Source organism: Mastigoproctus giganteus, chromosome 14 (genome assembly GCF_048544385.1).
Source record: "Mastigoproctus giganteus isolate SK-2022 chromosome 14, ASM4854438v1, whole genome shotgun sequence".
NCBI classification, from domain to species: Eukaryota; Metazoa; Arthropoda; class Arachnida; order Uropygi; family Thelyphonidae; genus Mastigoproctus; species Mastigoproctus giganteus.
This window is the reverse complement of record NC_143588.1, coordinates 51,588,830-51,613,717: the sequence shown is the minus strand read 5'-3', so window position 1 is coordinate 51,613,717 and position 24,888 is coordinate 51,588,830. Positions and strand designations below refer to the sequence as shown.

The 24,888-nt window shown below is 36.6% G+C and overlaps 1 protein-coding gene across 1 annotated transcript in view; it reads left to right on the top strand.

Moving 5' to 3' along the window:
• The window catches only part of tou (bromodomain adjacent to zinc finger domain 2B toutatis), a 914,913-nt gene that overhangs the window by 518,260 nt on the left and 371,765 nt on the right, over positions 1-24,888 (top strand). The window contains 2 exon segments of the mRNA XM_090388865.1: positions 378-422; positions 9,917-9,958. Of these exon segments, the coding sequence (XP_090244991.1) occupies positions 378-422; positions 9,917-9,958 (87 nt within the window).

Below are 24,888 nucleotides of genomic sequence, written 5' to 3'. Positions count from 1 at the left end.
AAGTCCACTAAAAACTCCCCTTTCATTTTAAAAACTGATCAACTCTCCTCGTACCCAATCTCCATATCTTTAGTGTCTTGCTGAACCCTCTCACTCTGTTCTTCAGTTACACTTTATAGTCCTCACAAAAGCCAGCTGAATAGACAGATGTTGTCTCTTAAATGAAAATGGCAAAGTTGAATCGGATGGAGTCAAATCTACATGAATTGACATTTGCAGGTGGGGGGAAGACGTTTAAAAAGTTTTTCCTTTTTCTTGTAGAGTGTGTTTTATAGTTTGTGGGTTGTGTCATATTTATATTTTCTCTATTGAGTGGTTCATTTTAAAACTCAGTAACTTCTCTCTCTCTCTCTCTCTCTCCCCCCCCCTCCCTGTAGGAAAGGGAAATGAAAAGGCAACAGGCAGTGTTTTTACGAGAACAGGTAATAAATAATATATATATATATTAGTTTCATATTTCTGTACTGTAGAGAAAGTATTTTAATTATTAATATGCATTATTATTAGTGGAACCAAAGCCTGGATGAGTGGGGATGCATACCGTGATACTTTGTTTGCTTCATAAATTGTGAGTAATATCTTGAGACTTGTCGTGGCTGGAAAATTACCACTACATATTAAAATATTAGTTGTAATATATATTTATTATAAATAATGATAAAGTAATACAGGTGTGGTTATAGAAAAATTTCTATGAGAGGGCTTGTCCTAATGCAAACTTTGTTCTACATCGGCTTTTTCTTGTTGTAAAGAGTTTTTCATTAAAACTAAGGAAATACTACTGTATCCCTTCCCCATCTTTTCCATCATGCAGTATGATTGATGACTTTTGAAGTTTTGATGAACGTCGTGGTGAGTTCCAGTCCTCCTTGCATTTCGAGGGTACAGCTCTAAAACTGTGTTCGCAGGCCGGCCGCTAGTTAGTTAGTACACTGGACCGAACCTGTTGGTAACTCTCTAGGAGGCTCTCAGATCAGCATGTGTATAATCTTGCTACCAGTTAGTGACTGGAGGGAGTCCGAGTAGTATGTATGTGGGAGGGGCATTGTCGTGTCCACATTATGTCAAGGATCTGGGTATATTCTTAACATGTGTAAGCCATATCCAAAAATTTCTTTACTTCATACAGCCCCCCCACCACCACCACCACTATTGAAAACATCATGAATTGTCAAACTAATAGAGGAAGCTTATCTGCGAAAAGTTCTAAACCTCCCAAACACTTGCTAATCATTTCACAAATAAACTTGGTCTCAATTCTAATCTCAATGATGTCCATTTGCACTTACAGTCTGTCAAACCCATAATCTCAGTTATTGGTTGATTCAAATACTGCTCGTCACAGTTACCCAAATTATTCGCTGTATGATTCCTTTTGCCTCAAAGGTGGTACTTGTGCATATGTTCGTTAAGATATTCCGTGTCAGAGACTTGGTAATGTGGAATCTCCTCTTTTAGATCTTCTCTGGCTTAAAATCACTCTACCTCTGTATCAAATTTATCTTTGTTTCTACCGTTCTCCCAGGGGGCGCCTCCGTAGCCAGGTGGGCAGGAGCAGCAGTGTGTAGCAGATGCTTCTTGATTAGATCGGGATTCGAGCCCATGCCCACCAAATACGGAGGATTCAGAAAGGTCAGGGAATGACCACCGCATATCCCCGGAGCAATATGGCCTTAGTTGCCAATGCTCCTTATAAAAAAAAAAAAAAAAAACCCCAAATAACCGTTCTCCAACTCCACTAATCACTTGGAGCTCTTTGACTTCCTCTCTTCGCAACTTGACTTTCTCCAGTCGAACTTTCATAACAGTCAGGTAAATTTCTTTATTGATTTTAATGTTCACAACTCCAGCTGGCTTCCATTTTCTAGTAACGCCGACCCAGCTGGTCGAGATGCTGAGACTTTTGCAATTACTAATGACCATACACTGATTGTTCATTTACCTACAAGAGTACCGGGCAATCCTAACCATACAGCCTAAATGCTTGATCTAATACTCACAAACAACCCTTCTAAGTACACGGTCGAAGTGAGAAGTCCTTTAGGCACTTCAGATCACAACTTTGTGATTGTCTCTTCTCCAATGGAGCGTTTATCTCATGGCTATTCCCAACCTCATATTGTTTGCCATTACATGAATGCAAAATGGGATGACCTGCGAGATTTCTTTTCGTCGGTCGGATTTCTGTTTCAAAACTTCCGATGTCAACATTTGCTCAGATCGTGTCAGTGAAATTTTTCTTGCAGGAATGGAAACCTTTATCCCACACTCCACTTTAAAATCTCATCCTTGATCTAAACCTGGTTTTCCAATAAATGTACTAAGGCTGTTCGAGAAAAGAACATTGCATATCATAATTGGCTTGTTTCTAATTCTTCAGTTTCATTTTCTGCCTACACCAAAGCTCGCAACAATTGTAAGGCAGTTATTAATCATTCCAAACTAGAGTTTGAATCGGCTAAGAGTAGAAAACTTGCTTCTTGCCCTAATGAGAGCCAAGCATTCAGGTCTCTTGTCAAATCTGTTGGCCGCAACTTTTGTCCATCTCTTCTCCCACATATGTCCAAACGAGATGGTTCTGTTGTCACTTCAGCCAAGGATAAAGCTGACCTGCTAGCATCGCATTATCTTCCAATTCATGTATTAATGATCTTGGTAAAACACCCCCCCCCCCACCACCACCACCATTCCCAGCACGCTCCTTTCAATGCCTCCTGTGGTCTTCCGTCAAAAGAATGTCAGAAGGATTTTGACTAATCTTTATGCTAAGAAAACTCCGGGTCTTGATGGTATTTCTCCACTTGTTCTCAAAACCTGTGCTTTGCCGCCTTTTTTCACTTATTCCAAAGGTGTTTTCCTTCTGCTTGAAAATTTGCTCATATCTAGCCAATTCCTAAATAAGGTGACAAATCCCCCTCCATCCAATTATTGTCCCATTGCAATTTCTTCTACTCTTTCTAAAGTAATGGAGAAATCAGTTAACCGCCAACTCTTAAACTACCTAGTAACCTTTTGTCTCATCAACAATCGCCAGTATGGATTCAGTCAGTGTCGATCCACTGGTGATATCTGGCTTATGTTATCCATTTATGGACTAATTCAATGGAAAGGTTCAGTGAAACACAAGTAGTTGCTCTTGACATCGCAAAAGCTTTCGATCGTGTTTGGCATAAAGGTCTTCTAAACAAGCTTCCATCTTATGGGTTTGCCAACTGTTTTTTGTAATCGGTTATCCAGTTTTCTCTCTGATTGCTCACTGAGGGTGATGGTTGATGGCTCTCTGTCTTCTAACTTCTCCACTAATGCCGGTTTCCCCCAAGTTTCAGTTCTTTCCCCCACTCTTTTCCTCATTATATATTAATGACCTTCTTCCATTGACTGAAAATCCTATCCATAGTTTTGGCGATTATGGCACATTGAATTCCACTTTCCATTTTGAGAAACCTTGCCCTGCTCAATCACCTTCAACTTCTCTAAAATCTGCTACCAATTCTTTAAATGTCGATCCCCAGGTAATTCTCCATTGGAGCAAAGCAACTTAGTTGGTTTCAATCCTTCTAAAACTCAGTCTTGTCTTATACCTTGCAAAAAAAAGGATTCTTCTGCTCCTATGTTAATCTTTGGTGACACTCCGATTTCTAGGCATAATGATCTCTTTTGGGAATTACCCTGACTTCTAATCTCTCTTGGCACAAGCATATTACAAATATTGCTTCCTCTGCATCTAAAAAACTTGGTTTTCTCTTTCGCTGTTGGCGTTACTTTTCTTCCAAAGAACTGTTCACTCTGTACAATTCACAGTTTTGCCCTACCATGAAATATTGTTCCCAAAACCACTCTCAGGCTTCCAGATTCCAGTCAGAAGAGGGCAGTTAGGTTAATTAATAGCTCATCTCTAACAGTTTCTCTCCACTTGCTGTGTCATACATTCTGTTTCTGTTGCCCAACTTTTCTGTAGTTACTTGCATGAGCATTGCTCTTCTGAATTGGCTTCTTTAATTTTCACTCTCTCTGTTAAAGCAGTCCCAACACATGATGCAACCAGTCAAAATCCTTTTACTGTCCAAATGCAATTCCCTAGAACCTACTTTTCTTCTTCATTTATTCATTCAACTTCTGTTTTTTCGAGCAACCTTCCTTCATACATATTTCCTGAAAATTACAAACTACAGAAGTTCAAGTTTCATGTCAATCAGTACCTTCTTTCATCTTTTAAACCTTGAACCCATGCACGGTACTAAGTACTATAGGTTCTAAAAAAAAAAAGTACCTATACATAGGAATGATCCTTGAGAATTAAAAAAAAAATAAAAATAAATAAATAGTATGGAAAACATATTACAGTAAACCCACGCTATTCGCGGTCGCTGATTTAATATAAAATGAAACCTAAAAAAATGTTAATTTTAAAGCGCCGTGAATATTTTCCGCCATAAAAAAACATAGGCGTGGCTAAAATTATCTTTCCCAGTCAAAACAGCGCTCATTGGGTGTGGGGAGAGAGATGACAAAACCGTGGATGTTTCTCGCTAATCCTTGTTCAGTATGTGTTATGCGCTTGTCGTGGAAAGTTTCATCGTTTGCTTTTAATTTATATGCTTATAAATTTTTCAATTTATAAATTGATATGCTTACATACAAAATTGATAAATCTACCATTTTTCAGTGTAAAACAGACTTCTTCGAGTATGTTAACGGAAGAAAGTGACTTTATTGTGGACAAGTTCTTTCTAACCCGTACAAAAATATGGCTATGAATAACAAAAGAAATGTGAAAATATCAGAGAAGGTGATGACATTAGCGAATAAAATTGAGTTATTAGACAAAATTTCTAATCGTGAAAGTGTCTCCTCAGTGGCAAAACATTATAAAATCAATGAGTCAACGGTACAATCAATCAAGAATTCGGAAGAAAAAATCCGCTGTGGTGTCCGTGAAAACGCGCTAATTGCATCAAAAATTTGCTCTGTAACTCGTGAAGTTAAATTAGAAAAAATGGAAAAGGCCTTAAATCTGTGGAGAGAAGACCGAACTCAATAAAATTCCGTTAAGTTCACTAATCATCCGTGAAAAGGCAAAACTCCTTTATCAACACTTTAGCAAAACTGGTGATAGCAGTGGTGGGATAAGTATTTTAGCTAGCAAAGGCGCTGGTTTGAAAGATTTGTTTGAAATTTCTAATAAATATTACATTTAATATTAAATTGTTTCTTATTTTCATTTCGATGCCATATGCTTGCATTTCACTATGTACTGTCTATGTACATATAATACATACATAGACAAAATTTTAGACTAGTTTTTCTTATATATTTCATACTTTGCAACGGAACCCCTTTATTACTATGGGAGCCATAACTCAATATTCGCGTTTTCGGTATTCACGGCATTTCTCAGGAATGTAACCCCCGCGAATAGCAGGGGTTTACTGTAATTTAAAACAGGTTGTTTAGTCTTGGGTAATGCATTTCCATCATTTCTACAACCAAGGTATTATTAATGCATCGTTTATTCATATCTCATATTGTGAATCAACGTTCACAACGGTGGCCGAGGTATTGCATTGTTTTGAATAAGTAACTTCACCAGTGGAGAAGACTAGTGTCACTTATTCTTGGCAGATACCACCACCCAGATGGTACTGTTTCGAAGCTTGTTGGCTTACTCATCAGTGGTGGCCAGATACCCTGTTGTTGCAGTAGTCACAACCCGGTTATGAAGTGCAACTCCACAATATGAGAGATGCTTGATGGTGTGCATGGTTTAATCTAAAACAATTTCATTATTAATTTTTCAAGAGTATGAAAAAGATTGTTTATGAATTGGTAATGTACTTCCATCATTTCTACTACCCAAGTAGTCTGCTTGCATTGTTTGATTATATCTCGCATTACCCATGAATAAACAACCTTGTTCATACTCTTAGACATTTATTCAAGAAATAATTTTAGATATTTATTTTACGTGATATACTGTAAAATAGTAAAGTAATTATAAAGAATTATGGGAGATGTGGTTTATTTCTTTGGAAATTCTTTACTTTTTTAAAAATTTTATTGTTTATTATTAGTTATATTTTGTAGTTTACAATAATATATCTGTCTAAATGTAAGTAGACCTCATTACAGAATTTTCTGTGCGAAACCCCTGGAACACTTCATGAACCCCCGGGGGTTCACGAACCACTGGTTGGGGACTGCTAATATAGAGAAATCCGGTTATTTTCATTGTTGCTTGTTAATTGCTATTTTGATTTAGAACGTATGGATCTCTATATATCTTTGTACTATTATGCTTTTCGTTTTCACACTCTGCTTCACTTACAGAAAATTTTTAATAAATTTTAAGTAGCAGTGCAATGGCTAATTGTGATAAATTGTATTGCCGGAAAATAACTCAGAGCTGCAATTCTAGATATTGTGGGATGCAAGATTTTTCAAGCCCCTCAATGTGTGCACATTTGTTGTGATAGGATATTCCAGTAATGCAGCTGATCCCTCCAGATTAGCATCATTGGGAACCAGTGCTCACAGCCAAAGGGTAGAGGTTGCGAACCTATGGCACATGTACAGAATTTTTGGGCTCGCAGAATTCCGAGCGTCCCAATAAAATTTCAAACTTTGAAACAACATCACTCCAGGAATCCATGGAATCCACCTTGGGTCGTGACCTGCACACACCCATTCTTTCTCTTCAAGGCATGTAGTGGTGTTCCTACCATTCGGTAAATAGCTGACTCGTTCAGTGACTTTGAAGTCAGAGTGGTGAGACGTACTGATAAAATTGTTATAAATTTGTATGATTAAATGTCTTGATTATCGTCTTCTGAGGGGCATGTGAGGGTAGTTTTTTTTAGCGCGCACACTTAAAAAGGTTCGCCAACCCTGGCCTAGGGCTTATTTGCCATGCACTGCAATCTGTGCAAACTTGAAAATTGGCATCCTGGGGCTTGAGCTTAAACACACCACTTTGCTCCCTGGTTTGACAAGATAGGGCTTCTGTGCTAATGGCAAGCAATATAATAACATTTTACAAACATTATGCCGGATAGGATCATAATGAAAATATTAGTGTTTAATTATTAATACAGGTTGTAGGAAAAAAGATTTACTGTTTAATAATTTCACAAAAGATGTGTGTGCCTGAATGGCTTCGTTGATAACATGTTTAGACAGGATGGATAGATAAAGTGAGTAGTTTCTCCTTTTTTTCCTGATTCTGTAGAAACTTGCTTCCTTGGATCGTTTGTCACGAATAATAATAATTCGCTTCAAGCTTACCGTCCTTCTGACTTCCCTTAGTTTTCTAACTTCAAAGAAATGATAGGTGTCCAATTTGTCACCAACACGAGGAAGGTTATGGCTACTGTTTCTGTACATTTGAAGATTCTTCATAAAAAACTTTGTACACAGCTAGGATAAGAGTACTTTCTACCTCTTGGAACAACTGTGAAGTTAGTGGACTGTATTGACAGGTGAACCAATGATCTTGTGGCTAGGTCTCCTTCTTGCTTAGGCTGAGAAATTTTGGTACACTATTCATGAAATATCCTTTTATTTTCATTTTATTTAAAATAAACATTTTTAAATTATATTCACTATGATACCATCTGCCCTGCATGTTGGTTCTTAAATTTTATTAGCATTAATAATGACAAATGATACAACAAAGCAAGCTTCTACAGCATCAGCAAAAAAAAAAAAAAAAACTTTTCATTTCCTCCGGTTGTTTGTCTAGTCCTTCCTTGAACTTAAGCTATTATCTTCCACAATAAGAGATGGAAGTTTGTTCCAGCAATCAACTGCCCTTCCTCTATTGGAATTTATATCCCCTCATGAGTATAGTCTGAGCAACAGGAAGAATCCCATTGGCGTTGAGCTTGCTCAATCCATTTAAAGCCTTAAACATCTCAATCAGATCACCTTACACGTGCCTGGTCTCCAAATGCTGAAATTTGCAGAACTGAAGCCTTTCTCGGTAAGAGCACCCCTTTATTCCTCTCGCCAATCTTATTGCTCTTCTCTGTTCTCGTTCCAGCAGCATTTGTATATTATAACGATGTGATAAATAATCACATTTTACAAACATTATGTAGAACAGATAATATCAATGAAAATATTACTGTGTGTAATATTAATACAAGTTGTGGGAAAATAGATTTATTTTCCAATAATGCCATGAAATATATCTTTGCTTCTGAATGGCTGCATTGTTAATTTTTAAACAAAGTTAATTTCTACACATAATACCTTTTATTATGCCTACCTAACAGATATGAAGTCAAATGGTAGTTTTACTTCTCTACAACACTTGGTTCTTCATTTTGACAAAACACTATTTACATTTTAAGGCATGTCAGATAATAGACATCACCCACTAGCTGTGAGAAGTTTTGTATCAGCCCTCCTACTACAAATTTTCTAGTATCCTTTTTTGGTAATGCAATGTGATTTTGAAAGGTATAAGCAGTTTAATCAGAACCACAGATGACAGTTGTATTTGTTGAATATTAGCCAAATCATTACTGGCACTTAAAACTCTGCTCAATGTCTTTTATTCAAGGAAAGATTTCCTGTGATTCAAATTAAATGCAGTATGCCATTTGATTTTTTTAAAAAAAACTGCTGGTTATTTATAATCATTTCATATATAAGAATGTGAATATTAAATATGAACTGTATTCCAAAAATTTCCAGGCGCAATTGGGTTTTCTACTGCGAAACAGTGACCAGTTGAAGCTGCTGTTGTGCTACACGTTAGTTTAGCAACAGCTGATGTTTTAATTCGTCTAATAGGTGTGTTATAAGGTTCACATCAGGACTTCGTTGACCATTACAGTGTGTTTACATTCGTGTCTGAGAGACGAGAAAATGAGCCATGTGTTATGTTATTGAAACGAAACAAACATGGGCCTATACCAAAAAACTGCCACTGCGTAGGGAACATGGAATTGTCCAAAATGTTAAAATAGGCATTAGTGTTCATGGGACCCCACACAACCATCAAAGATCTTACGCCATGCCATGAAAACCAGCATCACAACAACTATCTCCTCCTCCTCCAAACTTTATTATTGGCACATTGAAATCTAGCAGCAGCAGTTATCTGCCTCTACACTCCATATGAATAGAATACATTGTAATGGGATTTGTCACTCTATACAACCAATTTCCACTGCTCTATGGACCAAGTTCCACATTTGTTACATTGTGATAGACATCTAATTGTAGTTGTTGTTTCACTTATGTGCCACTACTCTCCTGTGAAAACTAAGGGTGTGCAGCTGTTTCCATGTGTGTTGATACAGATCCCAGTTCCTGTTAATACTTTAAACCCTGATTCAGGATTTTCAGGGATATCTGAGATTGTTGGTACTAAATATTTTAAACCCTTCCAAGTATTCTTTTCTCATTTGGAGTCAGTTTCTGCAATCTCTCTTTTCATGACTGCATGATGGTAGTGTACTGTCATGCTTCAATTGAATTCTAATATCATGATGTTTGACTTAGGACGGTGTAGGCTGTCGACACAAATCATGAAGTCAGTAAGCTTGCCTCTGTGTGTCATAACACTAGCAAATAACTTGTGGTGCATACACTTTTCTTACATACCAAGCCGAAATGGTCCTACAGAAGTGGACTATGAAAACAGTGATGTCCGGATACATTTTGGACATGACCATATATGTAAAAATCTTTTATTAGTAAGTCGAATAAAGAAATGAATAAAATAAGTTGTCCATTATAATAAGAAGTTTCAGGTTTAACTTTGGGGTTAATTTAGGATTTTAAGATTAATATAATTTTTAAAAGTCATTTAAACGTAAAACAGAAAAAAAAAAAAAAAAAAAACCCCGTTCAGATGAAATTTATTTCATCCGTTATATTAATAAAAATTTTATATATATCCTTTTAGGAGATGCAGAAACGTAGGGAAATGCTCTTAATGGTTGACTTGGTATGTAATGTCTTATTTGTTATTCTGTATTGTTTTGTGTATCTCAAGTCAACACTCCTTTATTAATGTCACTTTTACTGTTTTAATAGTTTTTTGGTGTTCTGTGTTAAGAATATTTGTGTGCTGTTTTCATGTGTGTTTCCTGCTGTATAATTGTGCTGTAGAGAGAAAAAATGGTAAATTTTTAATTATTTATAACTAACATATAGGTTAGTGCAGTAGAATCAGTTTAATTCGTAGCCATCTACCAAAGTAGTTGAATTGGCATCATTTTAATTATATCTCATATTGTGAAAACCTTCACAACGAGTTGCCATGATATTGTACTACCTCAAATAAGTAAGATTTCACCAGTGGAGAAGACGACTGTTACTTATGACTGTTACTTAAGTACCACTGAGACGGCACTACTTCAAAACTTATTGGCTTCTCATTGAATCACTACAAATTAAACTGATGCTATTGCACTAACCTATATGTTAGTTATTCTACCACGTAACATGTGGATCTTGCCCCAAAATACTCTGTAGTCTATATTACTGCACACCATTAGGCATCTCTCATGTTGTGGAGTTATACTTCATAACTGGGTTGTCACTATTGCAACACCAGGGTACGTGCCCACTCACCAATGAGAAGCCTATAAGCTTCAAAACGGTGCCGTCTGGGTGGTAGTATCTGCCAAGAATAAGTAAAAGTAGTTTTCTCCACTGGTGAAGTGTTACTTATTCGAGGTAGTACAATATAATGGCAACTCGTGAAGGTATTCACAATATGAGGTATAATTAAAACGATGCCAACTTAATTACTTTGCTAGATGACTATGAATTGAACTGATGCTTATTACACTAACTTATACGTTAGTTATTCTACCACGCAGCATGAGGCTCTTGCCATAAAATACTCTATAGTCTATTTATTTATTTATTATTATTATTTTTTAATACTTAGTTGCATGCTTAATATGATATTTCTCGGTGTTAAGATAGTGTGTACTGTTTATGTGCTTGGTGTTATGTAATTGTGCAAGCTACATTAAGTGACTTGTACAATTGTGTGCAGTTTCTTTCTGTATAATGCTTCTAGATAGGAATAACTAATGTGCTGATTTTTGGGGATTGGGAAATAGATTCTGAAATTGTTCTCTTAACAAAATTTCATGATTTCACCCTGTTTAAGTATTAATAGACTCTCCATTTTTTATTTATTTGAAATATATTTTAATGCTCTTATAATATTTAGGATTAAAAGTTTATTTTTTCCCATTCCCCCTCTTTGCTGCTGGAATGCACATCACATGCTTTGATTATAATTAAGTGAGTCCTAATAATTTAATTAACATGGTGCCAAAGTATGCACACTTGAAAATAATATTTGGGTAGCCTGTAGAATTTTAACTTGTCAGTAATATCTGCTTTCTGAAAATAGAAATGATCAAGTATCAACTTTATTGAGTATGAATTTATATAATATGAATGCCCTGACATTAATGAATTAATTTCAGTTTATATAGCTGTATATTAAATTTAAAATTGATGAAGAGCAGCTACAAATGTCACCCATTGACATATTCATAAAGCTAATTAATGTTATCTATAAACCTAAACTTGATATTGGATCTGTTCTACGAATTAAACAGGGTGATCAAAAAGACTCTCTGCAGTAGTACTAGACATACAATATTTGCTTTTTTGGCAAATATTTTGTCAGCATACATTTGTCAAATATTTTGGCAAATATTAAGTCAACATTTTCTTGACTTAAAAATTCCAAAAGTATTGCTGAATTAAAAGCAGCAATAAAATAAATAAATAAATAAATAATAATAAAAATCCTAATAACTCTGTACTTTTCTCCTTACCAAATAATGACGATATAATTTAAACTGAAGTAATTAATTTTACATACATTCTATATCAAGGCAGTTCTCGCTTTACAAGTTCCCGGGTTTACGAGTTTTTTTTTTCCTTCAAAGTATCAAATATCAACAAAATCGAAAATATGAATATTAATTGCAAAAAATGAATGTTAAACATTCATAAATACTGTATTTCAAACCACTCGCGTAGTTATACAATACAGTGTACCACACTACGATATTAATCCCGTTACCATCGTATTGCGAAAATATTGTAATGTGAACCCAATAACACATTGTTTTTTGGTAATTCATTCCACAACCTCGGAAGTTCAAATTTTCGCTATATAACTCCCTAAAAGGTCGTTTTTATAGTGTAAATTGTATTAGTTACCAATTCAAATCATTAAACGCACTGCACTTTCATCGTTATCATATGTTATAAGAACCAGTTTTGAACGGCTTTGTGATATTTTTCTAAAGCACATTTCTGGAAGTCACCACCAGAAAAAAAAACAAATGTGCACTTTCCTGTTTATTGGGCTTTTCTGTTACTGCAAGCAATTATAAATGGGTAGTAAAGTCGATGTTGTTGCATTTGTGAAAATACTGATAGCTGGAATTGTGTGGGTTTTTACGTTTTCATGGTGAAATGTGTTTTCCCCTTTACCAAAACCTTCAATCATATAGAAAACGTAAATAAATTTTCAGAATCTCCTCTTTATTCCTTTTTTTTTTTTTTTTGCTTCGTAAACTTGTTACTCCGCGCAAATCGTGTTAGTTGCAATTTGTGCGTTCCGTTAAAAAATGTTTATGCATGCTATTGAAATTTATAAAGAAAAGAGAAGATTATCTTGGAAATAAACACCTCTTGAAGCATTTCTGAAGAAGACTACTTCTTGTGCAACAAACCAACATGTGCCTAGCCAATAATGAATGATCAATGAGTGTGCATTTAGTTGATGATGATGAAGAATAAACATTCTTTAACATTTGTGAGTCATAAATAATTTCTCTATTATTATAATTTTGATTTTACAGGTTACGTTTTCATTTCTTTGGATAAATCAATCGTTTAAACATAAACTAATTAGCTAACTAATTTCATTGTTGATAACATATCCCCTATTTTTAACATTATGCCAATGGGAAATAAATTCCCGCTTTACGAGCGTGTGCTAGGAACAAATTAACTCGTAAAGTCGAGAACTACCTGTATATAGAATATATATGTATATAGACCACACACGCGCACGTGGAATATATGCATGTTACACCTCACCTGTTCCTTTTAAGGACAGTACAGTAAAAACTCATTAATAGGTACTCAGTTTATACAAAATACTCATTTTTATGAAGCACATCCCATTCCCCTACGAAAGGATAGGCTTTTCTATGTAAATATATTTGTTTATTACAAAATTCAGTTAATATGTATTACAAAGTTCATTTCTCCCTGCGAGAAATAAACATTCCTTTGTATGTTTAATATAAATCGTGGCACAGTTGTCCGATAATTGCCTCTGACCACCTGGTTCTCTGCTTCTCGAATGATGGTACAGACTTGTTGGAATGGTAGTTTATGATAGCTACCAGTTTATGGTAGCTACAACATAAGTGCACTCAGAAAAACATCATTGTGAAGGATGAGTTGTTTTATTAACAAAATAATTTAAATAGCTTTTCTAAGTTGTTTATATACACTGCCTTTTCTCCACAGGGTTAAGGTTAGTTGCAATTATTATGTCAGTTCAAAGAGCCTTTTGTTACAGTACAATATAATCTATTTTATGTGTCATTTTATCTGAGCTGATGTCTTTTCTGGAACTTGTGTCTTTAAATTAATTTAAAGGTTGTTTAGATTAAATCTAATATAGCAGTGTTATGGTGACCAAATGTAAATGGGTGGAATTAAGCTTGGGGAACTTTATTAATATTACCAATGGCCACATGGCATAAGGAAGCCTATGTCTTAGGCTGCACCAGCCAAAAAATAAATAAATAAAATAAAATAAAAAATAATAAGAAAATTTTAAAAAATTAAATAATTAATAAGAGAAAATGAAATAGACAACCTGTGCATTTCCCTCCTTGTGTAGGTAATTATCCAGCTGACCTTTGAATTTCCCCAAACTGTCAGCCTCTACCACCCATGTAGGTAACTTATTCCAGTAATTTATAACTCGCTGATTAAAATAATACTTCCTGCAATCCAGTCTAAAAATCTACCCTCGTAACTTGAAATTCTGGCCCCTGGTTCTAGAATTATTTATAACCATGAAAGTTTCATCCTTATTCATTTTGCTTATGCCTCTCAGAGCCTTAAACACTTCAACCAAGTTTCCTCTAAGGTGACTAGTTTTCAAGCTGTGCAACTCACGTATTCAGTCTTTCCTCATATGGACTCACTTTTGCTGGTCTCAGCAGTCAAGTTATCTGTCTTTGGACCCTTTCAAGAAGCTTAGTGTCTTTCTTTAGGTGTGGTCTCCATGCTTGAACAGAGTATTTCACGTATGGGTTTACAATAGCCTTATATAGTGGGATTATGACGTCCTTATCTCTACTAGAAGTTGTTCAAAAAATTATCGTCAGCACACCATGGGCCTTCCTTGCAACCAGTCTAAAATGCTCGGAGAACTTCACATCTGACTGTATTGTAACACACCCATTTCCTCTGCTACCGACTTTAGTTCAACTTCAAGTGTGTAATATATTTTGTGGTTACTGTTCCCCGCAGGTTTGATGGATTAAAGCAGGGGTCGGCAAACTACGGCCCATGGGCCAAGCCTGCCCTGCCCCCTCTTTTTAATCCGGCCCACGGGTTAATATTGTTTTTTACATGAAAAAAATTTTAAATAAATCAAATTATGTGCTGCAATAGTCGTGTTGAAAATAATGACCGCACGTGGCACTACTGGCGTTACATATTCGCATTGTGTCTTCTACCGTAGAACAAGTGTTGCCAGCATTGCTCTCAGTTTTGCTTTAGCGTGGTGCACATGGTATTGTCTGTCACGCCGCTCTGCGATCTTTTTTATAACTTTTATTTATTACCCACCGTTTCCATGTCACCCTCAAGACCAAATATGAAGAGAAAAGTGGACTTCGAATGTCGTGCTTTTAAAGCTGAATGCAGTGTGAATTATTTTGTCATAGAAATAAATGACAAAGTATCATGCTTATATTATGAAATGACACAATAGCTGTGTGAAAAGAGTACAGTATACATTATCATTACCTAACTAAGCACACAGCACAATATTCAAAACTCACAGAAAATCAACGGAAGCTAAAATTGGAAAGTTTAAAACGTAATGCATCATCACAATGCAATTTATTCGTTAAAATAAAAAATGATAATGAAGCAGTAACTAAAGTAAGCTTATGAATAACTCATTTATTAGCGAAGAAAGGGAAACCATTTACCGATGGTGAATTAATTAAATCAGGTTTTCTTGTGGTGATGGGCTCGAACCCAATCTAATCAATAAGCGTGTGCTACGTACTGCTACTCCATCCCACCTGGCTACGGAGGCTCCTAAGCCTTAAGGCTTGTGAAGCAGCCGAAGAAATGTGTCCAGAGAAAATGGATTTGTTTCGATCTGTCAGTCTTTCGGCGAGAACAACTGTTAGAAGACTTGAGGACATTGTTGAGCCACATCATGAGTCAATTAAAAGACAAGGCAAAAAATTTCAAGTGGTTTTCGTTGGCTCTTGATGAGTCTACAGACATTACTGATACTGCCCAATTGTTGCTGTTTGTTCGAGCAGTCAATACTGAGTTTGAGGTTACTGAAGAATTAGCTTCTATGAATAGTCTGCATGGAACAACTGCAGGCGAAGATATCTTCAAGGAAGTCGAGAAAACGCTAACACATTACAGTTTGCAATGGAATCAGTTGGTAATAATATGAGTGGAACAGGGAAAGGATTAGTTGGACAAAATTTTAAGGCTTGTTGTTGTTGTTGTTATTTGGTTTTTTGGAGCATTAGCAACTAAGGCCATATTGCTCCAGGATATGCGGTGGTCATTCCCTGACCTTTCCGCATCCTCCATATTTGGTGGTGATGGGCTCGAACCCCGATCTAATCAAGAAGCGTGTGCTACGCACTGCTGCTCCTTCCCACCTAGCTATGGAGGCACCTAAGCCTTAAGGCTTGTGAAGAAGCTAAATGTTGAAAACCTCTGGTAATTCATTGTATTATTCACCAGCAGGCTCTTTGTGGGAAACACCTCAATCTGTCATGTCTTATTGAACCAGTTGTGTCAGCGGTTAACTTTATTCGCTCTCATGGACTTAACCATCATCACTTTCGTGATTTTTTTTATTAGAGATTGAAGCCGACTATCCTGATTTGCCCTACGATACAGCAGTTCGATGGCTCAGCAATGGAAAACTTTTATCGAGATTTTTTGAACTCAGAGAAGCAATAGAAATTTTTCTAAATGAGAAAAACTGCCCACAACCACTATTATCTAACAATGAATGGCTATGGAAATTAGCATTTGCTACACACATTGTGGGATTTCTTAACGAATTTAACTTAAAATTACATGGGAAAACAGTGCTCATATGTGAAACGTATTCTATCGTAAAGTCATACGTCAAAAATTTGCATTGTTTGAAACACAAATCACATTAACCAAGTTTGACCATTTTCCATGCTGTAAAAAATTTCGAATATTAGCGAAATCCCCATTCCCAAAAAAAATTCGCAGTGAGTATATTTTCTGAACTTAAATACAGTTACAACAGCGTTTTATGGATCTTGATGCAAGTTCAAAAGACATTTCCATATTTCAAAATCCATTTGGCTGTACAATTGAGGAGCTTCCATCAGACCTTCAATTGGAAGTGATTGCTCTGCAAAATGATGATATGCTTAAAGGTTATGTTTAAAGAAATGGATCTAACCCAATTCTATAAATATCTTTCGGAAGATAAATAGGGTCAATTAAAATCATATGCATGGGGATTTATATCTGTATTTGGGAGTACTTACCAATGTGAAAAGACATTTTCGAAAATGAAATATGTAAAATCGCAATACAGATCATTATTAACGGATGACCATTTGCAAACAACTTTAATGATAAGAAGTACTAACTTCAAACTCCAGTATGATGAAATATTATCTCAGAAAAAAATCAATTACATTCATCGCATTAGTACAGCCGACCGGGCTAGCCAGGTGAGTAAAGTGCTTGCCTGGCAACCGAAAGGTCGCGGGTTTGAATCCCGCCTCGGGCTTGGATCAAAGTACTGCAAAAACTTTGGGAGGTGCATTATGGCCACAGAAGCTGATGCGCCAACTACAAAAAAAAAAAGCATTAGTACAAAATTTGACCAGTTCTATAATACGTTTATTAATAAATTGAAATATTTTATTCATTTTCTTTGTAAGTGTCAGCATGGGTATAAATATTATGTAAAATCTCACTTCCTAATAAAAAGATTTTGAACCTGTTTTTTTTTTTTTTTTTGTTGTTGCTCTACGAGTAGAATTACCCATGTAAATATCTTTGAGCTTGCTACCTGGCTCGCCAAGCCTAAAATTTTATGATCCGGCCCTTTCCAAAAAAAGTTTACCGACCTCTGGATTAAAGCATATCTGCCATTTTTCTGACCATCCCTGAAATCCATCTAGGTCACTCTGAAGAAGCTGTGCTTGGCAGTGATCATTAACTACTCTACCAATCTTTACACCATCTGCAAATTTTGACATCATGCCCTTCATTGATGTCATTTATGAAAATCGAAAACAACAGTGGTCTTAATACTGATCCTTGCGAACCTCACTTTTTATATCAACCCAATCTGAGGAATATCCATTTATCACAACCTTCAGCCTCCTGCCCTGAAGCTATCCATATAAGGATTTTCCCTGTGATTCCAACCTGCTCCAGCTTATAAAGTAACTGCTCAGGTTAGACTGAGTCAAATGCTTTTCTGAAATCCAAATAAACTGTGTCGAAATTATTCTCCAAGTCCAGCTCTTGAGTGACCCTGTGAAAATAGCTAACCAGATTAGTTAAACATGATTTTCTCTTTACAAAACCATTCTGAGTGTCTTTCAGAATTCCATTTCTAGCTAATTGATCCTGAATTCCACCCTTGATCGTTGTCTTCATGATTTTCCCTACTACTGAATTCAGACTGACTGGCTGGTAATTTCCTTCTTCACTCTTAGAACTGACCTTAGGTATTGGAGATACATTGGCACTTTTCCAATCCAACGGAATTACTCTCTAGTCCAGTTCTGTCATAATTAGCCTCAGTGGTTTGATGCACTTACTTGCTGCCTCCCTTAAGATTATAGGGTAAATGCTATCAACCCCAGAAGCTTTACTGGCCTGTAGGCTCGAACCTTTTTTCATTTAATAAATGTGTGAAATTTCAACGTCGTTAATTACATTTTTTCAACTTCACTCCCAGAATTTCTCACTGATGTGAAGGGTTTTTCTTCTGTAAATATCAATGCAGAGTAACTGTTGAGTTCATCTGCAACTTCAGCTAGAGTATCTAATGCTATCTGATGTGCATTACATAAGGGTCTGATCTGGTTTGTCCATCTCTTCATTGCATTTATATATGTGAACCATTCCTGATCCCAACTCTTTGCTCTCTTTGCCACCGATTTCTCATAATCTGCCTTTGCGTGCCTAACCTTTTCTGTGGCTCTGTAACAGATCAATTTGTAGCCATTATAAGCTTCACTACTTTTTATTGCTCTGTAACTTTTCCATGTTGTCTTTTTCTGCTCAATTAATCTGGCAACTTCCTTTTTCTTTCAACTTAGAATCTTCCTCGTGGAGTATTTTTTTAATGGTATATAAGCATTCAAGGCTCCTGTGATTAATGTTTTTAAGTTATACCATAATTCAGTTGTATTTGCTCTCTGTGCGATATCTACCTATTTAATAAAGGCCATGTAGTACCTTAAGGCATTGTAATTTCCTTTTTTTGAAATTGTAACCATTCCTTTGCATTTAACTACTGCTACTTCTCACTTCATCATCCATCATAGAACTCTGTGATCACTTCTTGCTACTGGTTCCTATACTGTCAGTGTCCAATTGTGTCAAATGGTTCATGGGTGACGATGAGGTCTAGAATATTCTTTTCCCTAGTACGTTCCCAGGCATGTTTATACAAATAACAATTATCTAGTTGATTTAAAAATTTCCATTTTCATGTAGAGGCTCTCATCATAATCTTTGCAATCACCTTACCTGTAGATTACTCCTACTCTCATTATGCCCTTGCTTCAAACAATCTTACACCATATAGATTCTGTACTGGCATGCGAATGTCTGAATCCGGGAAAGCTTTTTTAGTGCTCAAGCTGCCTTTGATAAGAAGCATGACCCCACCATCCCTTGTACCTTCCATGTATATTGTACATACCAGCTGAACTGAAAATTATACAAGAGGCTTATAGGATGGAACAGAGCAAAATGAACATTGCAGTGGAATACAACATTCCTTTACCTATTCTAGCTAAAATGCTGAAAAACTAAAAAGGGGGGGTGGGGAGGAAACTTGAAGTGTGTGATTCTGGAGCAGTGATAATAAAACAGGAAACAAATTCTTGGTGCAAAACACGAGGAGCTTGGAACAAAATTTTTCGAGTGGTACCAGGAAATGCTTGCATCTAATTTGCCAATATCAATTTCGATTTTGCAATAAAAGGCAAATTATTTGGCTCAGCAACGTTCAATTAGCAACTTCAAATGCAGCAGTGGCTTGGCTCCAAAGATTTAAAGACAGGAATAACTTGGGTTTGTGAAATGTTTGCGGCGAGTCGTGATTAGTCAAGAAAGAAAAGGCTACAGACTGGTTGCGTTCTGCATGGTCCATTCTTGAAAAATATGTGACAAAGGATATCTTGCCGAAACAGGTTTATTTTTTAATTTGCTGCCAAACAAAACATATGCTGTTCGAAAATAGTCTTGCTCTGGTGAAGAATTAAGTAAACATAGACTCACTGTTCTGTTTTTTGGAGTTTAGATGGCAGTACAAAACCACACCCGCTTGTGATTGGTAAGTTTTCCTAGCCAAGATGTTATAAAGAAGTTAACCAACTTCTCTATGATTATGAGGCCAATAGAAGTGCTTGGCTTATGGTCAAAATTTTTTAGTCTTCATTATCAAATGTGGACAAAAGAATGGCTGCAATAAAAAAAATTAACATTTTGATGATTCTAGACCGTTGTACAGCACATTTTGCCAAGACACTTAAGTTGACAAATATACGGCTGTTGTTGCCTCCCAGTACCACTAGTTTTAAAGCGTTACTGGATCAGGCCATTATTTATAACCTCAAGAGAGTATATAGAGCCTATCTTATAAGATACTTGATCTGCAACATGGAAGGAGGGAACAATCTGCAGCTAAACTGGAATGTCTTGGATGCTATCCATAATCTTGTTATTTCTTGGGACAGTATTGCATCAAGTGTAATAATCAACTGCTTCAGAAAGAGTGACTTTGTACAGAATATTATCGAAAAACATGGTCCAGCAGATGAATGTGATAGCAACATTGAGGAATTTGTAATTTGAAGGAGCATATGAATCTTGTTGGCGAATTTGAAGAGTTTGCGAAGGTGGAAGATGAAATTGCGACCACAGCAATGCCAACATCAGAACAGCTACTGAGCACCAAGCAAAAACAATGATGTTTTTGTTACCAGTGGCAGCAAAAGCAAAGAAAATTATATAAGAGGTTGATAGGATGGAACAGAGTAAAATGGACATTGCAATGGAATACATCCCTTTACCCATTTTAGCTAAAATACTGAAAAACCAAAATGCTCAGAATGCATTTAGCATAATAGAGAATGAGTTGACCTGCGGTCACGTTGATAAAGAAACAACTTTTGCATTTGATAATGTCTGTGCTTTAATTAAAACTGCATAAAGGACAAAAACGGTGCAAACAACAATGGATTCTATCTTTAAATATGATTGATTTTTTTAAAAGTTAATGGTTTGTATGTCTCCTTTTATATACTTTTCTCTTTGTTTATGAGAGCAAAGCACATATAGAGTAAAATCTTTAAAAAAAATGTGTTATTCCTATTACTGTATTGTTAGACAAAGCTTTTGTTTTTATTATTTTATTTTTATTATTATTTTTAGATATATAGTAAGTACCAGAAAAAAATAATAAATAAATAAAACTCGACTTTTGGGTGACCTCGTTATTACAAAATGTGAAAATTTAGGCTCCTTGACCTTTGTATTAATGAGTTTCGACTGGTATTCCTGAATGTATAGTAATGTCCATACAAGAAAACTATTCTCTTCTATGAATACTGTATTTCAAGTGCAGTCTCATGATTGCTGAAACTCTTTGTACCTTTCTGAATGTGTTTCTTCAACTACATATGAATTTCACAGCTGATTATTTCATTATTCCCTTGGCAATGAAAGATGCACAGTATTAAATGAGTGCCAGGATTAGCCGGTACTCTAACAGAAAAGTGAAGAATGGGAAAGTGAGAAAGAGGCAGCTAAGCCTTAAATGCACATAAGTCCCCCTTCTCTGAAACTAACCCCCCCCCCCCCCCCACCAGTAGCAAGTTAGCTGTTATTTTCAGAACATTTTTGTTAATGCTGCAACCTCCTTCAGATCATCACCAAACTATAATAGATTTCACGTTATTATCTCATTATCCATTAATAGTTGGATGTTTCATGAAAAAGGTCCTTTTTTTTTTTTTTTTTCTTTCTGTCTGCTCTCTTTTGTGACAATCATGTCTATTTGTTCCCTCACCCTGATATGATCACTCTTTTTACATCTCATTTAAACTAAATGTATTTTACATGTAGTCCCATGTTAAGGGTTCTCAAATGCCTTATCCACCATTGTGAAACAAGGTGGCTACCATATAGTTTTTAAGATTTTCAATAACATATCTCTTATAAAACATTAGTATGGAGAAGGGATACCCAATGACAGGCTACCTGAGCAGGTCATGGGTTCTTGGCAATGATATACAGGAACTTTGCTAGTAAGGAAAAGGAAGTGATTATCCCTTGTATAAGGCAATGGTCAGCCACACTTTGAGTACTGCATAGAGGTCTGGACGCTTCACTTTAGGAAGGGGTATAGAGTTACTAGAATTGAGTATAAAGAAGGACAACAAGATTGTTGTGAGGGGGAAGAATGGGGTCCTGTTAGCAAGAAAGGCTTAAGTTCTGCAAATTTCAGTGTCTGGAGATTAGGTGCCTGCAAGGTTGTTGGTGTTGTTTTTTTGGTTTTTAGGAGCATTAGCAACTAAGGCCATAATGCTCCACTGATATGCGGTGGTCATTCCCTGACCTTTCTGCATCCTCCGTATTTGGTGGTCACAGGCTCGAGCCCCGGTCTAATCAAGAAGTGTGTGCTACACACTGCCGCTCCTGCCCACCTGGCTACGGAGGCCCCCCTCCCTGCAATGTGATCTGATCGGGGTGTATAAGGCCTTGAATGGGTTGAGCAGGCTCAGTGCTGATGAGATTCTTCCTCTTGCTCAGATTACAAACCTGAAGAGGACATAAATTCAAATGGAGAAAAGGCCGTTATAGAATAGATGTGCGGAAATTTGCCTTTAGCCAGCGGATAGCTGATTGCTAGAACAAACTTCCCTCTGCCATTGTGGAAGTTGATAGTTTAAATAAATTCAAGGAAGAACTGGACAAATTTTTAAAGCAAATGGATGTTGGAAATGGGATTTTTTTATTTGTTTATTTATTTATTTTTTATTATTATCTAAGCTGTATAAAGATGCTGTGTAAGCTTGCTTTTTTGCATGATTTGCCTCTACTAATGCTAATGAATTGTGTGTTTTGAAGGTATGATGTACATAGTGGTGAGGTCCAGTATTCCTTATTTTTGAGGTTATAGCTCTAAAAATATGTCAAATTCATCTGTTGCTCTTAGCAGGCTGGTGTCTGCATAATTCACTTGAACAATCCTGTTAATTCTCTAAGAGGCGTAGTGCCATTTGAATCATCTAGTTTATTATCTTACTGCCCATACTCTGCCTTTTGGCTAAGATCAAAGTGTAGTGCCCATACTCTGCCAAATTTCATTAACAGGGCTAGAACAAGACCTTGACTTCACCTATGGTGCCCTAGAAAATTGTGCCACTTGTGATATGAGTGTCCAATTTATAACAATGAGAGCAATCTGCTGATTTCTTGGATAGGCCTACGTCCATGCAATCAGGAACATCTCTTCATTGCAGAGAAAGCTTATTATAAAGAATTTATAAAATACCAAAAATCATATTTGAAGCCATGTGAAATTGTTTTAGGTCCATTTTCACATGGACTCCCTACAACCAAATCCACTTCCAAAGCAGTAAAACCAGTAGGCACATGACAAAACTCTAGGGTAGTCATGACAATGATTCTTCATTCCCTGGGATTGACAAGCTGTGTGCCACTGGTAATCCCCGTGGTCAGCACATTTAATTCCTGTACCTAACGTTCTGAACTTGGCTTATACGGGCCTGTGTTATGTTTGTGTGAGTGTGGTTGGTGCATGCCTTGCGGGTTAGCATATGTTCTGTAAATGAGAACAAGGGTGGATGTCCCGTAAGGGTGATTTTGTGTGCTTATAATTATACGTAAAAAAAAAAAGTGCATTTGCAGGCCAAGCCATTTAAATGTATTATGGATGAGTTGGCCGTTGGGGGGGGGGGGGGGGAGTTAACACACGTGTGGGCACTGTCCATATTCAGGGTGTTGCCTGTGTGGAAGATGGGTAAATGCTGGGTGAAGTTATTGTTCTGTGCACCCTGAGTATGGAATATGTCACAATAGATGATTAAATAAATAAAAGTAAAAATAATCTTGACACATCCTGTTTGCTCATTTGAGGGTCAGGTTTGGAAATGTATGTTATGTACTCATGTAAGCACATTACTCCTGTTGACTCTTATGTGGGGGTGGGAAGCAACCATGTTTGGAAGCCCTCCTGTGCTGATGCAACATTGATTCCTTTTCTTAGGCAGCATGCTATGGGATACTGATGCTATTTCCACCTTGTCTGGCCAGCGTAGGAATGTCACTTACCACAAGAAACAGGGCAAATCCTCCCCTGTAGGGCACTCTGGCCCTATGACATTCATCCCCCACTTCCCAAGGCCCTGCCCATTCTCTCTCTCTCTCCCAAATCTGTCATGGGCCCTACAATCTTAATTTGGTGTGTGCCTCTTAACAATTCCCCTCACCAGCACAAGGTGAGTTGTCGCTGCAGGGGATGTCCCTCTTTCCTCTTGTTCTTATTATTTCCAGGTTGAAATCTTCCTATTGTCCATCTCTTGCACCTTCTCCTTTTGTCCCAAACTCATTGTCACCCCTCCCCCATGCTCCATTTAAAATATTTCTTTTCCCTTTCCTGCTTTTACCTCTTCCTCCCTTCAATTTCCTGCTCTTTGTCTATTCCCCCCCCCCATGTCTGGGTTCCTTACTGGTTTGTTCAGATGATGTCCATGGCTTTCCCCTGCAATGGTACTCATACAGCCACTTGTCTACTCTCCTGGCCTACTACTTCCCGAAGTAATGGCCAATAACGGGGATTCCTTGGTTTTCCAAATGCTCTACAACTAAAAGGCTAGTCGAAAGTAACAACACATCCCAAGAGATATTGTGTTGAAGTTGGGTTAAATAAAAGAAAGTGAGAGGAAACTGAGGAATTTTATTTCATTTATGATTGTAGTTTGGAAAACTAAAAGACCACAGGCTGTAACCTCTGCAGCTCTTGAGGGTCTTGGCAAACAACCTCAAGTCTTTGTAAACAACATCTTATATCCAACACACTATTTGATGCCTCACCTGATCATTTGACAAAAAAAATTAGAAGAATTCCAGACAATTTGTTATTTTTAGAAAGCTCCAGTTTCTGATAGTCGACTTGATTCCCTAAAGTAGCGACAAATCCCTTTCTCCCAGTTATTACTCCTTTACTCTTTCTAAGGTAATGGGGAAGTTCATCGACTCTTAAACTATCTTGAAACCTTGCATCTGATTAATGATCACCAGTATGGATTTCATCACTGTTGATCCACTGGTCAT